The sequence below is a fragment of the Psammomys obesus genome, unplaced genomic scaffold (genome assembly GCF_907164565.1).
Source record: "Psammomys obesus unplaced genomic scaffold, mPsaObe1.curated_primary_1811, whole genome shotgun sequence".
NCBI classification, from domain to species: Eukaryota; Metazoa; Chordata; class Mammalia; order Rodentia; family Muridae; genus Psammomys; species Psammomys obesus.
The window spans coordinates 13,397,598-13,414,918 of record NW_026596051.1 but is presented as its reverse complement, the minus strand read 5'-3'; the positions used below and the strand labels follow the sequence as shown (position 1 = coordinate 13,414,918).

Genomic DNA, 17,321 nt, shown 5'->3' with positions numbered 1-17,321 from the left:
ATCAATAAATAAATAAATAAATAAATAAATAAATAAATAAATAGGTAAGAATAGGACCAGCAAAATAGTTCACAGTTAAAAAAAAACACTTGCACAAATCTGACAACCTGAATTTAACCGATAGACTTCACAGTAGAAGAGAGCCAACCCCTACAAATTGCCCTCTGACCCCTACATTGTATACGTCCATACAAATAATTAAAAAAATAAAATTAGCTGGGCAGTGGGGGTACACACCTTTAATCCCAGCACTCGGAAGGCAAAGGCAGGCAAATTCGAGGCCTCTCAGCATTCAAAGCCAGCCTGGTCTACAGAGGACAACCCCAGGATAACCAGGGCTACACAGAGAAACCCTGTCTCAAAAAACCCCAAAATAAATAAACAAATGGAATTATGAATAAAAGATAGGGAGGTAGGAGGACTAGTTAGGAAGACGAAATCAGCAGAAGTGGGAACGGACAAGAAAGGGTAATGGTATAGATGAACATGATCAATGCACTCTACACATGGGTGAAAATGTCACAATGAAACCCACTATTTATAATTAATATGTAAATTAATACACAACAAATAAAAAGAAACACTGTCCAAAGAACAAAAACAAACAAAAAACTGACCCTTCAGTTTCTGGGAAAAAGCCTGCTTGAAGGTATATATTATATCAGAAGGAAAAGTCAACTAAAAGAAGTTTGAGCAGTCAAATAATAGTAATGGATTCCAAATGATGAAACAAATATCACTGAATACAAATATTACAAATTAATAGATGAGTTGGGTGATAGTGGTACATATCTTTATTCCAGCACTAATGAGGCAGAGGTAGGCAGATGGAGGCCAGGCTAGTCTACAGAGCAAGTTCCAGGACAGCCAAGTTTACACAGAGAAACTCTGTCTCGAAACTCCTCCCCAACCCCCTGAAAAAAAGAAAAAACAAAATAAAACAAACAGGACATCTTGTCCTTACAGTGTTACACAAAAATAATACTCCCACACTAGTCACCAGCAGACCAGACTAAAATGGAGTAACTCATGGTAACTACCACCATCAAACTGAGTTTTAGAATTGGGTCATTGAAAACAAAAACAAAACAAAACAGAAAAAAAAAAAAAAAAAAGACAGGTGATTTCAGCCAACCAGAATCAATATACTTGGGAAGTCCCTCCTGTTTTAACCATGTATAAAGGTAGCTTTGATACAAGCAACCCACTTTTACTAAGGTCTGCTTACCATAATCATTTTGTCTGTAAAACCAATTTTCTTCTCAGCTCAAGAAAACATTGGTCTTTTTGTAAAATAAAATATTGTTGATTCTAAAATGGCAAATAAGCCAATTAGCTCTTTATTTTGTCTTTTGACAAGTATATTAATAAATGTAGAATGGGGCTGGTGAGATGGCTTAATAGTTAGGAGCTCTTGTTCTTGCAGAGGACCCTGGTTCAATTCCCAGAACCAATACAGTGATTTACAACCATTTATAACTTCAGTCCAAAAGGATCCAATGACCTCCACAGGCGCCAGGCATGTACAGAGTGCACAGACATGCATAAAAGCAAAGCATGCACATAAATATTTTTTTAATGTAGAGGACAGCCAGAGTTGCTAAGTTTAAACTTAGCAAGCACTATAGCAGTAACTGATTTAGGCAGAAAAAAAAAATCCATCTATGATAACTGGGCTTGAGTATGTTAAGAAACAAAACATTTACCTAGTCCAAAGTTACCTTCCCACAAGATACTTCGTTAATTACAATGAAAAAGAGCATAACTAGACAGGAGGAAAATGTAATGGCTACTACCATAGCCAAGGGATCACATTAAGATCTAAAGGAATGACAGAAGTCATTGTAAATTTCTTAATATGAGATACCCAGAATACAGCAACACTTTCTATAACATTCTTGCCCAAAATATGTAACATAAATAAAGTCATAAGGAAGCATCAGAAGAAACTATACTGAGGAACATTCCACCACAAGAGAGGTAGATCCATAACAGGAGGGAGAGAACAGAATGGGGAGGAGGAGTGTTGGGGGGAAGGGAGGAGGTAAGAAGGAAAAGGAGAGGGAAAATAAAATTGTCATTAAAGGTCATGAAAAACACCAACTTGAAAACTGTCCCAAGAAAGGGAGACTGAAGAAACAGTTACAAATACAATGACAATAGGGAAGTAAACCCTAGCTGGAAAAAAAAAAATTGTTGAGAAAAATTAAACAAGGTCTATGAATGAGCTGATTCCAAGAAATATGGGGATTCTTGATATGACTTGGTAATATACCAGTCCTCTGCTAGCCAAGAACTGTTACTATTCCAAGGCCTTAAGTACACAAATCACATTCCACACCCATCACCCTTACTCTATAGAACCCCATTCGACTGTTTAAGGGAGCAGATCTCCACGAGCTCCAAATCTGATCTTATTGACAGGATTCTTAGCCAATTCACCTGAGATGGCTTATTTCAGGGACAATCAAAGGGAATGCTGCAAGGTGGAACTACCCATGCACCTAAGCATTACAGCACTGTTTCCAGTTTCCTCATCCTGAGATATTAAAACTCATGTCACGCAGCCAGGCTTAGTGGCACATGCTTTTAATCCCAGCACTTGGGAGACAGAGACAGGATGATATTTGAGTTCAAGGTCAGCTTGGTCTACAAAGCAGAGTTCCAGGTCAGCCAAGGCTGTATACATACGGAGTCTGTCTCAATGGCGGTAGGGGACGACAAAAAACAAAACACCTCAGGCCTTCACTCCAAGGCCCTCGCAGCAGAGCTCAGAGCTCAGAGAGCCCAACTCTCTCATGTGGTCTGCCCAGTTCTGAGCTGTCACAAAAGCGTTGGGAAACACCAGGGGAAGGAGCAGGGCAGGTAAAACTAGAGGAGCTCACACCTCAAGGTCTCAGGACTGAGTTTAAAACACAGTCTAGAACTGCCCTAAGACAGGATAGTATATTATGAACAAATGCAAAAATGAAGGAAAAACAAATAATAATTGTTAATAAATGACGGCATTCATGAGATGAATTCCAAGGTTGATCATTTTGAACATGACTTTTAATGGTCATCACCATTCTTTCAACTGCTTACTAAGTGCCAAGTTTGTGCCAGGTGCTAGGATCAGCAGTGGCTAGACAAAATGCCCTCCTTTCATGGGAGAGTCAGGTACCAATATGAAGACAACAGTTCATGGAAACATGGATGCAAGAAAGTGGTGGGGCCAGCCCTTGCCTGCACGCCTACCGGCTGACTTTCCGCCTCAGTAGTCCACAAAGAAAAGAACAGCATTGGGCACAAGGAGGCCAAAGGAAAAGACACCAAAGCCAGAGGTAAAGGGATAGGCCTGTGGCGAGCTGGAGTGTATCTATCTACCACCTACAGGACAGAAAACAGAGATGGCCTGCCTAGGTCCACTCTGGGGCCACCACAGAGCAGAGACGGCACAGGACCCTGAGTGAGCGCCTCAAGAGAAGGGGAAGCAAGGACTACCAAAGGCTAGGATCTTAGGTGCTCACAGAGGTTCTAGGGAAACACTGAGGAGAGCTCCTGCAGCAAAACTGACCACACTGGTACCTCAGGGGTCACCTAGGCTTCCAGGTTTGACGTGAACACACCAACTCAGAGAGGCTAAGCTCCTTCCCTGATCCCTTGACATAAGTCTCAACAGATCACAAAATCCAGGTTCATCAAGTGCCACCTATGTGCCGAGTCCAAAGGGCTAGGGAGTCCTGAGACCTCTTCTCTCATCCTCAAGCTGCCTCAGTGATACTCATCCAAGCTGTGTCAGCCTCCACTGCATCTAAACATGGATGCTTTAAATACAACAGTCCCTGCTCTCCACAAAACTCCAAACCCATGTCCACAGCTCATTCTGTAATGCCACCTAGACCTCTGGCCAGATTCAGTTCTTTAAGTCAATAAGGGCACAGACCGCCGCAGTCTCCCACAGAAGCCGCCTTCCCTGAGGTTTAGTGATTTTCAGCTCCATCCTTTCAGTTGCCTGGCAACAAAGCTTGACAGGGAGAAAAATACAGTTACATTTAAAATTCTAAGTGCAAAAAATACATATAATTTATTACTAAAGACAGTCATTATATAGTAATAAAATATAATTTAGTACTAAACATAATAAATACTAAATAGTCTACATACCTATGAAACCCAACAAAATTAAGTAAGGGACTATTAGATGCCAAGAAGAGACATGCATCTCACTCCTACTTTCTCTACAGAAAAAACATCAAAATCCCATAAGCCTTAAAGATACATCCTATTCTTAGACAGAGAGAAAAATGTAGAGATACCAACTTGTCCTAATCTAAAACATAAACTGAATGTATCCCTATGAAGCATTCAATCAAATTTACATATAGAAAAATTAATTTCTGGGGGAAATTATTAAACATGAATCTAAACAAGTGTTAAAATGTGTTAGAAATTCATGCTATACCTGGGTAATGGCAAACAAAAGAAATATATAGTTTAGTATCTGTAAATAGACAGAATGGGAACTGTGAAACGCCCAGACCATACACAAAGACAAATGAGAACCTAAGGAAGGTCAACAGTGAATGGCACTTCAAGAACAGGGAAGAACAGCCCAGAAATGAGTTTAAGTCCCTACTCGAAGCTGAAAAGCAATCAGGTTCCCTCATGCAAGTTGGCAGTGAGAGAGCAAATGGGTAGACTCTCTCAGGGCCCAATTTGGCAACATCCATCAAAATTTAAAAAAAAAAAAAAACTTCTGATCCAGTAATTCCTGCTCTGAGAATTCATCCAACTGATACTCATACACGTTCCAAGAAACACATATGCATATCCACTGCAGGATCATCCGTGACACCAGCATACTATAAACAGCTTAAATACACCCCCTTTAGGGGGTCATTAGATAATGACTCTAAGAGCTATAGGATAGAATACTCTATGGCAGTCAAGAAAAACCCCAAGTATATATCAGTCACTGGAAAGCTTCAGGAAAATCCACAAGATACACAAACCACACCCGGACCTATCAAATAGACCTCTAGTGAAGGGGCCTAGTAATTCTCATTTTAAAACCCCACTGAGGATAAAGTCAGGCATGGTGAAGAACCTTGGGGCCAACCACTCAATGGAAAGAAAGCCAGACTCCACTCCTCAGCAGCAACATGAGCACAAGCCACTTTTTTGAACCACAAAATGGGACAGTGACAGTCCTGCCCCATGTAATTTTAAGGACCATAAAAACTCACATATGTGCTAAGGAGAGGGTGCCTGGCAACAGAAAGCACTAAGTCAGTCCTAGTGGCTTATCAAGCCTGAGTGATCACAGCACATTTAGGGAACATGGCAAAGTCAACAGTCACAGATGTGCTGTGTATACACATGTACTGTGCATAATAGGCAAAGTATATGCACACACAAATAAATTTTACATAAGACACTATGGACAAATTGCCTCCAGGAAGAACAATTTATTTCCATTACATAGTCTTATAACGTTAAAAATGTTACCCTTAATCCAACTCTAACTTACAAGAAATAGGACAGAGGACATGCTGAACCAGCTCATAGTTAACAAACAGTAAAATTCACAGTGGCAAGCCCAACAAACTGCCTGATTTTTTTCTTTTTCTTAAAAAAAAAAAAAAAAAAGATTCTGTATTCCACAGAACCCAGGACACTGATTTCTTTTAATAAGAACGTTCTGGGGTAGGGGGTGGAAATTGTCAATTATGAGCCAATGGTGTTTGCAGTGTTACAGTCATATTCAAACAAACCGCATTATAAAACATTGTAAGGAAACTGAAGGTTTAAATGCTTGCTGAAAACATTAAGATGAAATATTATGAGGCAGAATTTGCTTCAAAATAACAGAAGCCAGAGGAGAGGGTCAGACAATGAGGCCATAGGGAATCCTATACTCTTATGCCCACTGTGGTTTCTACTTCAACTTCTAACAAAAGTATTATGAATTAAAGTTATTAGGTCTTTAGTGCAAAATATAGCACAAATTATTATGGAACAATTCAAATACAAGTTGGTTGTCATAGCACTTCTAGACAGGGTCTTAGGTAGCCAGGACTAGCCTTGAGCTCTGCAAGTAGCTGAGGAGAACACTGAACTCCTGATCCTCCTGCCTCCTCCCAGGTGCCAGGATCTGGTGCATGTGACACTACACCTGATCTATGGCGTGCTGTGGATTGAAGCAAGAGCCTTGTGCATGCGAGGCAACCACTTTACCAACTGAGCATCTTTCAGATAGTATGGTTATAGCTGCTTTTTCTTCACAAAGCAAATCAAATGAATTCATGTTCAGACTAGCAAAACAGAGCCACTTCAATCCTTAAGAACTCTAGCCCTTCCCTCCAACTGTAGGCTTTTAAGCAAAGCCCTTGGCCATGGTAGACCTTAATTTTTCAACTGAAAAAGGAAGCGGATTAGTGATTAGCACTATTTTGAAAAACATATTTTTTCCAGGTTACTGCATCATGCCTCTTCCCCCAATCCCAGGGCCTTTGTAATTCTGGCAAACCAGAACAGCGGGTCAACTTCTGATATGGCTTCAATATCAAAAAACAAAAACAAACCAACAAAAAACATAAATTACTGTTTTCTGAAAACAAAGCCTGTTTAGTATCACTATGATGTTAAAAAGAAATCAAATGATCTGTGAAATAAAAAAACAAAAATGCACCAAACATTATACCTGCAATCCTGGTAAAGCTGAGCAGAAGTTTTAGGCCAGTGAGGCTAGATAACAAGAGCCTAGCTCAACAGTAAATCAGCAGGCAAGCAAGTGCTTTCTAGAAAGCAAAACTCTTCCCAGCTGTGACTTTTATCAGGCCCTCCACAGGTCTCTGATGTCTGAGCTTCCCTTAAAAAGCAGTAATTTCAAGATGAGTTTGTCTGCAGGATGAAACAGGAAGCAAGCTGGGGCTCGGTCCCCAGGTGCACTCCATAGAGCACTGAATCTAAGGCAACAGGGAAACACCCCTCTCTACTCTTAATTTTCTACTTGTTCCCTTCTCAACACATGCTCTGCAGTACGCACCCTTGTCCAAGGGCAAGAGTCCCTCAGGCATATTACAACCATCAGTATGTAGGAGGAACTGACAGTGCAAAAAGAATGCTGCAAATGCTCAAGATACACTGTTTAACAAAACAGAACACCATACAAGTTTATAAATATGCAGATTTAAATGTATTAATGTTCACATACATAGGGAAAACTACAGAAAATATCCCAAAAATTTAGTGAAAAGTAGTGAGAGCTTCTTTTACACACTTTTCTGTTTTCTAAATATTGTCTGAGTATCATCCAAAAGAAAAACAAGTTTATCTTTTGTAGGACAAATGATAGCAGTAATAATAGCTAGTGGCTGACTGAGGGCTCAATCACCCTATCAGAAACCACCCTAGGCAGGTCTTCAGTATTTACTTTACTCAACGTTCACAACAACCTACAGGATGAACATGGGGTGACTTCTGACTACGCCACCGTGACTTTACCAAAGGACTGCCCACAACAAGTACCTGAGAAAGGCCTTAACCAGCAAATGGAGAACTGTATAAAGCTAAACCAAAGGACCCAGCATTCATAGGTAGTATGACTGCACCCAGAAAGCCTTGGGCACAGGCCTTGCTCTGACAGCCTGCCTAAGGAACATCAATGACACAAATGCCACCAAAGGTGTCAGTGCTACAGTGTCAGTGTTCACATTCTCCTGACATTTCTATGCTTAAGTCAAGGTGAGGCTACTGCAGCTGGGATCTCTGGGAGATGATCAGGTCTTGAGGGCTGAGCACTCTCTCATAAGGCTAGCAGACTTATCAACAAGGAGACAAGGAGCTCATCATTTCCTCTGTGACATGATGACTCAGAAAGAAGGCTGAGGTCAACCAGCCACAATACACATGGCTATACAACTAAGAGGTAGAAGCAAGAAGATCAGGAGGAATTCAAACCAGACTTGACTAATAGTGAGTTTGAGGCCAGCCTGGGTGTTACAAGACCCTATTTTACAGAAAAAGAAAAAGCGGGTGGGGGACACGACAACAACAAACCCTGGTGATTTGTTTTGTCCCAGTGGAGCACTTACGTAGCACATCCCAGCACTGCACAGAGCATGGTACTACACTACCAGGAAGCCGCTTCCAAACGATTCACTTCCCGAGAGGTGCCTAGGTCCCTGTAACACCTCGTCACAAAGGACACACTGCCAAAAATATGAGAACACACTAACACTAATGGCTTCGTTCAGCACCATGTTCAACTACAGGAAGCCACTCATACAGCACGCAGTTCCTCACCCTGCCCCTAGTCTACTTCCCAGTAGGCAGGAGAAACAGCTGGTCTGGACCCAGACTTACCATGATGCCTGCCAACTCAACACAACAGCATGTGATTACTCATCCAAGGGACAAAAAAGCACTTGATCCTAGCACTCAAGGTAACTATTTCCAGGTGATAACTTTTGTTTGTTTTGTGGTGGGTTTGAGGGTGGGGGTGGGTTTGGTTTTGTCTATCTGGTTATGTTTTTTCTCTTTTGTCTTTTGGAAATGAGAGTTTCAGTACGTAGCCCAGACCGGCCTCATGCCTGGGTGATAACTGATATTCTTATTGCTACTTGCCCCCTCTTCTTTCCTTTATAAAGAGTTCTACTCATGATTTATATAAGAAAAGCAGAACTGCCACATGCTGTCAAGATCCTTTCATCCGGATTCCCAGACTCAACCATAGCTTTTCCACTGCCTGTAGCAACACCTGCAGGTGGAGAGCCTGAACTGCAGGTGCTCTGATAGCTTGGCTGTGAGGGAAACAACCTACATTGGTCTACAGGGACAAAGCCAAGAGGTGAGCCATAGCAGGCAACTTAAAAGAGGTGACTATGACTAGCATGAGAACTGCTGAAAGCCGTATGTCCCTTCTTTCCACAGTATTAGCCATGCTCACAGGAATGGTTACTGATCAACTACAACATAGACACTAAGACAAAAAGACAAAAACAAAACAAAACAAAAAATAGTATCTACTATGGACAACTCCCAAAACTAGGGTATACTTATAGTCTTGCACAACCAGGAAATTTTTTTGTACCCAAATGAGTGGGAATTAAGTGGGTGTTTCAAGCACCCTGGTACTTCTGTTCCTTTTGTTTCTTCTTTTCCTTGTTCCTTAAATGCGGTTTTACTATGTTGCCCAGGCTGACTGGTGTTAGGCTTGAAAGGTCAAGCAATTTTTCCACCACAGCCTCTCACGTAGCTGGAACTAAAGGCATGTGCCACCATGCCAGGCTCAGCACTGGGGGAGCTCTGACTTTCCTAGCAGTGACAGAAGGTGAAAACAACAATGTGACTTATGGCAATTGTAGCTTATTAGTGGGGAGATAATAACATCAGAGTGACAGCAAAATTATCAAATTAACATTTCCTTCAAATATCCCCTTTAATCACCCAAAAAATACTGTATCTGTGGCTTTATATGTAAAAACTCTACATCATTATACATAAGCAAAAATGTATACTGTAGTCTGGCATGGTGGTACATAGGTGTAATTTTAGCATTTGGAAGGTGGAGGCAGGAGGATCACAAAAGGCTGAGAACAACCTTGGTATATAGCAAGACCCTGTCTCCAAAGCAAAAACAAAACAACAACAACAAAAATGTTTAAGTAATTCCTAAGAAGGAAATTGGTAAGTGCCCACAAAATGGCTCAGTTGGGTAGGGCACTTGGCAATTACCTGATGACCTGAGTTCAATCCCCAGCACCTACACGATGAGAGTACTAATTCCATGTGCATATGTGTGCACACAAGCACACACACAAATAAATGTAATTTTTTAAAGCTATACTATAAAACTTTAAGGCAGAACACTGCAAGGTCGCAGAGCCTGAGGACAGGAAGAAGAGGCAGGCACTGTGCAATCAGGCACTACAAATGTCTCTATCGTGGCTGTGGTGACCACAAGACTATTTGAGAGAAGTCATTAACTATATTCCAGAAGACAGTTCATTGCACTGTTAGGTCAACTAGGTTTCAAAAGACACAAAATGATTGCTTCTCAGCCTTTTGGCTGTGACGAAGTGTTACGCACACACACACACACAAACACACAACTCACAAGAACCATGAAGTTTAATAGCCAGACACACAGCGGTACACTATTAAGGAGAGGCAGAAGCAGGCAGATCATTGTGAATTGAGATCAGCTTGGACTACATAGCAAGTTCCAAGGGCAGCCAAGGGCACACAGTGAGAATCTGTCTCAAAAAACAAACAAAATCAAAACAACAAAAACTCCAAAGAACACAATGTATTATATACTCTAATGAACAATTTTTAATAAGAATGCGCATGCAAACTATAAATACAGTATTTGTTATCCAGTCTTTCTTTTCCCCCAACACTTATGCCAAAATTTGTTAAATAAGCATGTCGCAGACTTACTGAAGAGAAGGAGTATCTATCATGCTATATAAGCCAGCAGCAAGTGTTTGTCTAACAAAGGTCATCAGAAACAGCAATCAAACATGGGGTTGTGGGAAGAAAGAGGAATCCAAGCCAGGCGTGGTGGCACACACCTGTAATCCCAGCACTTGGAAGGTGGAAAAAGAATCAGGACTTCAAGGTCAACCTGGCCTGTCTAAAAACTAAAGGAGGAAAAAAGAAAAGAAATGAGTGCTCAGAGTCTCAGGTCCTGGTAACCAACTTTGGAAAGAGTACTCTCAGAAGGAGAAGGGCTTGGGTGTGGTCACCTCAAGATTCTTCTTCAATTATTCCACTGGCAAAAGACAAATCTTCACATCTACCATGCATAGCTAATTGGTAGAGGAATTTGGGATCCAGCTCTAGGTAGAACAAGGAAAAAAACAGTGTTTGACATTCCATTTTCAGATGTGCAGAAACACTGCTTCTCGGCTGCAGCTATGATAGATTAATGCCTCAACTTCAACTTATTCACTAGTTAAAACTAATGAAGGATGAGATGCTGCAGTTCTGCGCACTAAAAGAAATGACAGGACAGAAGTCTGACCTGAAGAGCATGTAAAACGGTTGGTTTCTGAAACATGCAAATCGTCACTCTAAACTTACTACTCTCGTAGCATTCTGAGTGGGAATGTCAGCCACAGTGCAGCTCATGGCTCAAGAATTTAGAGCAGAGTCCCTGCAATAAGGTAGCTATTCTGGTCCACTACTCACATCAAAACTGAATGTCTTTTTTTTTTTTTTTTAAGAATTAAAAAAAAATAGTAAAACAAAATTCCCCATTTGCATTTTTAAAAAAGATAAATATAAAAATGAAGAGTTGAGGGGATGGCTCAGTCAGTAAAGTGCTTGCCAGGAAAGTGTAAAAACCTAAGCTAAGAAGAGTGGCGCACGCCTTTGATCCCACAGCTTGGGAGGCAGACACAGATCAATCTCTGTGAGCTCAAGGCCAGCCTGGTCTACATAGTGAGTTCAGGTCAGCCAAAGCTACATAGTGAGACCCTGTCTTGAAAAAAAAATTGTTTTTTAAAGTATAAAGATCTGAGTTTAACCTCCAGAAACCAAGTCAAAACAAAAGTAAATAGTAAGGGATGAGGGAGGTTTCTAATCCTAGTCCAGGAAAAGCAGACAGGTAGAAGCCTGGAAGTTCACTGTTCACCTAGCCTAGCCTACCTGGCAAAGTTCCAGAGTAATGAGACCCTATCAGAATTTTAAAAAAAGGAGCCTGGCAAGCAACATGCACTCAAACAAACACAAAGATAATTAAGATAATTAAAACACTCCTTACTCCACCACTCTGTTATAGCCACCATTAATAATGCACTTTTCCAGGCTTTTAAAATCTGGCATTCAACAGGGAAGTATATGTTCTTATTCCCACTTAACATTAATTATACCATGAAACACCTGTATTTGTCAAGAATTAAGTCAGAGAAACAGAACTAGCGGCAAATACTAAAAAGAATTCCGTGAAGGCTAGTAAGACGGCTTGCTGAGTAGGGTACCAAGTCTGACAACCTGAGTTCAAGCCCTGGAGCCCAGACAACAGAATGTCAGAACCAAGCCCCATAACTTGTCCTTTGGCCGCCACACATGCACCCTTGGCACAACGCCACCCATACACACATTAAAGCATAAATAAACAAGTGTAGAGCCAGGCACAGCTGCACACACCTTTAGCCTTAGCACTAGGAAGGCAGAGACCAGCCCAGTCTATATAGAAAGGTCCAGAACAGCAGGGCTACAAGGAGAGAGTCTGTCTCAAATAGATAGACAAATGGCAGAGAAATGAACATAACTGTGGGGATGGGGGATGTCTAAGCCAGTCCGAAATCCACACAGGGCATGGTAAACTCCCCAGAAACTGAGTGCAAATGCTTCTACTTCAGGGAAGTTGTAGCTGATTGATGAGGTCCACTCACACAGGCTAGCCTCCCCCTGCTTAAAGTCAACTACTGCAGACCCTACCCAAACCTACAGTCTTTCATAGCAACACTGGCACAAGTATTTGAGACTAGAAACCATAGCCTTGCCTAACTACAGAAAAAACTGGCTCTCACAACATCCACATTGGCTGTCTTCAAGATCACTTTATAAACAGACAGGCAAAGCATGTTTTGTTGCACTCACTAACATTGTAAGGTAGTCTCTGTTTTGTTTCTGAGACAGGTCCCATTCTGTAGCTCAGGCTGACCTCAAACTTCAATGATCTTCCTGACTCTAAGTGTTGGGATTATAGGTATGTGCACATGGCAAGACTTTTCTGAAGAGCTGAACCCTACAGCACTGAGAAGCTAGTCCCAAAGATCAAGTGTTAAGATAAACTAGCCCTAGCCAAGAGGTGGTGGCACACACCTTTAATCCCAGCACTCAGGAGCTCAGGAGGCAGAGGCAGGTGGATCTCTGTGAATGTAAGGCCAGCCTGGTACACAGAGAAAGTTTAGGACAGCCAGGGCTACAGAGAAACCCTGCCTCAAAAAAAAAAAAAAAAAAAAAAAGACCAACTAGCTCTAGAATTAAAAGGTCCTAAAGGTACACAAACAAGGAATCAAGTCACTGTGGCTACACGCAGATGCAGACGCAGTAAAGGCTTTGGGAGGTAACACCTGCTCTAATTTTGGCTCTGGCCCTCAAACAGCTACATGACTGTGAACAGATCATTACTTTGTTTCAAACGGTGAAAAAAATAAGACTGAAGCTAAAAGAGCACCCAAATACACAACTAAAGGACTGTTGTGCAGGTTGCAAACACAGAAAGCTAAATAAACGCTCAGATAAAGTGGTGTTGGCGCTGGAGCGGGAGGCAATGGCACTCAGCACAATGACTGAGCAGCTGAACAGGAGCCAGCGGCACTCCTTTTAGAAGTGCTTCTAAATAACAATTCACGTGATATCTGCAGCTTTCATAAGTCAGGTGCTAATTTACAAAGTTTTATGACAGAAAGAAAAAGTTTTCCCAGAATTTTTCCAAACAAGTCAACTTTGTTCTAGAAGTGATTCAGGGCTTATTAAAATTACATTTAGATGCTGCCATGATAGTTTAACAGGTAAAGGTGTCTGCCACCCAACCTGACAACTTGAGTTCAATCCCTGGGACCCACAAGATGGAAAAAGAAAACTGATTCTTGCAAGTTGTTCTCTTGACTGCCATGCATGCTCTGTGGCACATGCCCACCCATTCATACAGCAACACACACAGAGACACACACAATAAATAAAGATTATACTTTAGCTGACTGAGAGTCCTCTATGGTAAAGACAGTCTGGCACACTAATATGTCTGAGGTGCTGCTTGAGAATAGGAGATTAAGACACAGCCAAGCACAAAGGATGTGACTACCAAATGAAGGCGCAGAAGATGGTTGTCTGCAAGCCACTCACTGATAAAGGCCTTCGAACAAATAACCCAGGCAATACTTTAATCTTGGGTTTCCAGCCTCCAAAACTATTAGAAAGTAAGTTTCGGTTATTTAACCACCACCCACCAAAACGGAGCTGGTATTTTACAAACTACAGCAAGAAAAAGCCAATCAGAGGCAAAGTTAACCACAACAAAGAAAGAAGGACAATGCAGGGAAATGTTCCTACCTGGGGAGCACAGGGGGTTCCTTAGGGCCTTCAGCAGCAGTGCTAACTGCTTCTGGAGCTTCTGCCTTCACCAAGCCACAGACCTTGTGCTCGGAGCCCTGGGGGCCTGGGGGCTCCACCTTTTCTACTTCCTGAGGTCCACTCAACTCTGCAGTAGCATCAATCTCTACCTCCTGCACTGGGACTGGCACGGCTTCTTTCTCAGCTGTATCAGCTACCACAGCTTTGGCCTCTTCTTCCTTTTTTCTGATTTTCTCTTCAAGTTCTTTCTTCCTTTTCTCATCATCCTGTCGAGCCATGTGATCAAAGGTTTTAAAGACCTAAAAATAAAACATCAATCCAACAATAATTTCATCTGCCCCTATTAGACCACACACCATAGAAATTAACAAAATCTACTGAATACAGAATTAATTAGCAGTAAATCAAAGCAAAATGTAAACGTTCTAGAACTTCATCAAAAGCTGGTAGGAACTGCTCTTCCTCAAGAAGGTTCCAAAATTAACAAACTAAAAAACAAGTCAAAGCTAACAGTACTTACAAATCTAGAGGATACAAAGCTATACAGCTTTAGTTGTCATTACTTTTTTGGGGTAAGGAAGTGGAGTTGCAAGACAAGGTTTCTCTGTGTAGCTTGTCTGTCCTGGAATTCACTCTGTAGAGCAGGCTAGCCTCCAACTCACAGAGATTCCTGTGTCTGCCTCCCCAAAGCTGGGATTAGAGGCATGACCCGCAATTATCATTACTTTTACCCATCTTGCTGGTAATATGAAGAACACACTCAGGTGGTGGCAGAAATTCAGATTTAAAAAGTGAAAGATAAAAATTTTGTAGTCAATCTACAAAATGCACTCAGGCTTACCAGACTATTACTACCCTTTCCAAACTGAAAGCTAAGGAGATATAGGAGTACTTGATTTCATAAACACCCACTCTGAGCCTATAGCTATCGCTTTTGGAGTTTGGAACACAAACTCCAAAAGCAAAAGGATACAAACTCACTTCCATTTCCTCAGACTTCTAACAGGATTTTCCCAGATAGTCCGGATAGTCCTCCTTTGGTATGCAGGCACACCCTTAACTTTTTCTAAGACACAGTCACATTCACAGAGGTGCTGGGACCATTTAACAAGTTTAGTTAAAGGGCTGGGGATATAGGTCAGTAGTAGAAACATTTGCTTAGTCATGAGCTAAGCAATGGGTTCCATCTTCAGTACTACACAAGTACATACTCACACTGATAGAACTCTATGCAAGAGGAGCACCATAGAACCCTGATGCCCTGTCAGACTGTGGTGGGAAGGAACATTTCTAGAGAAAGAAACCTACAGAGGAAGGAGAACAGGGTTCTCAACTGGCCCTTATGGAAGAGTGCATCTTCCATAAGGGCCACTGGAGGAACCAGCACAGCTCTAAGAAGTGGGATCCCCACGGAACAGCAAGAAGCCCTGCACTAGGCAGAGGTAGCGAAGGCTGAAGAAATGACCTGGGACATGAGTGGGAATCACCTACTCCAAAAGGCTAGGACTCTGTAAGCATTCACTAAGTGTCTGAGCACTGCTTGGAAGACAAAACAAAAGATGGGTGCTAACTTTGCTGCATATTTCTACAGTTTCAAAACTAACAAACGCCCTGTGAAGACTACCAACATCCTAAAATAAAAAATAAAAAACGGCATTCAGAGAGGTTAAGTAACTCATGGTCTATCAGCAAAAGGACACAGCAAAATACTACACAGGACACAACACACAGTAAAAAGGCAATGGAGCCAGAAGAAAAGAAATAAAATCCTAACAAGTCTGGTAACAAAAGCCAGGCATGTTAGCACACAACTTTAATTCCAGCACCCATTAGGCAGAGACAGGTGGATCTGAGAGTTCCAGGCTAGCCTGGTATAAATAATGACTGATACACAGTGAGTTTCAGCCCAGCCAGGAGTATGCAGTCAGACTCTGTCTCAAAAAACAAAACACCTATAGACGAACCCAGAACCATAGCTACTCTGCAGGAAACCTTAAGACTTAACTAGCTTCTCTCCAGCATCCATGCTCACAGGTGTCTGAGTCCTCTGTGTTCAAAAATCACTCTATCTCTGACACCTCAGATCTTCAACTTAACTACAAAAGGTCAGGCAGTAAGGACTGTCTCCTGTAACCTCAGACTGCCATTATAGCCTGCTCCAAACTAGAGCCTAATAGTCCTCAGCCCTCCTGAGGCCTTTGTGACTCTGTAAGCTGAGCCTCTTCTACCTGCCCAACTGCACTACCCAGTTCTCATGCCACTCCAGAGCTCCAGCTGCCATTATGTTCACAGTACTCACCCTAGAGTCATAGAGTCCTAGACTGTAACAGATGTCCATGGTCTTCAATAAGCCATCTAGGAGGACAAGAGATGAACTGACTTGCCTAGGATTTTTCAACAAGTTACAAAAGGAGTAAGAACCAAATAGTTTCCTGACTGTCCTAATGATGCCTTCCGATAAGCAGTGCTTCTTACATTGGCCTCCAGGAGTTATCACTGACATGTCAAAGTGAACTACTTTTTTCTTAACATTTTCTAATACATAATGGAACAGAACAAGATTTTCACAAACTTCATTCCTGCTCTAGGACCTTAGAAGGAAAAAAGTGAGATACTTTACACAACATTGAATTTGTTTGCTTTCTCTTTCTGTGATAAACACATCAGGATCAAAAACAACTTGGCTTAGAGGATACAGTCCATCATCAGGTGAAGCCAAGGCAGGAACAGAAGCAGAGGCTATCGTGGAATGACACCTGCTAACCCACTCTGCCTGCTCTTATGCACCTCAGAACCACCTGCCCCAGGATGGATGGCACTGCCCACAGTGAACCCCCCACATCAACCATTAATCAAGAAAATCCCCCACAGACTTTGCCTACAGGTCAGTCTGATGAAGGCAACTCCTCAATTAAGATTACCTCTCTCCTGGTTTGTATTAAGTTGACAAAAAACAAAACAAACAAAAAACAAACAGCACATACATCAACAGTCCACTCTCCAAAATATCAGCAGGAAGCTCTCAAGGTCCACAAGAACATATCCAAACCATCTCTGCCTATGTTCACACTTTGATAGAGAAAGTCACAGGAAGGAATCTTAGGATCACTGAATCAGGAACAAAAAAACAAGCAGATGAGTAGGAATGAGATAATGTTGTGTGTACTAAGTCACTCTATCTGATGGTATTTAATATCACTCCACAACAAAACCCTTACCAATACTGAACCCACCTTACAAGCCTC

General features: G+C 41.7%; 1 protein-coding gene across 2 annotated transcripts in view; it reads right to left on the bottom strand.

Annotated features, from left to right (window-relative positions):
* Nudcd3 (NudC domain containing 3) overlaps positions 1-17,321 on the bottom strand; it is a 79,235-nt gene that overhangs the window by 58,781 nt on the left and 3,133 nt on the right. For both annotated transcript variants that reach the window (XM_055623886.1, XM_055623885.1), the window contains exon 2: positions 14,056-14,375. In XM_055623886.1, the coding sequence (XP_055479861.1) occupies positions 14,056-14,375 (320 nt within the window). The remainder of the gene's footprint in view (positions 1-14,055; positions 14,376-17,321) is intronic.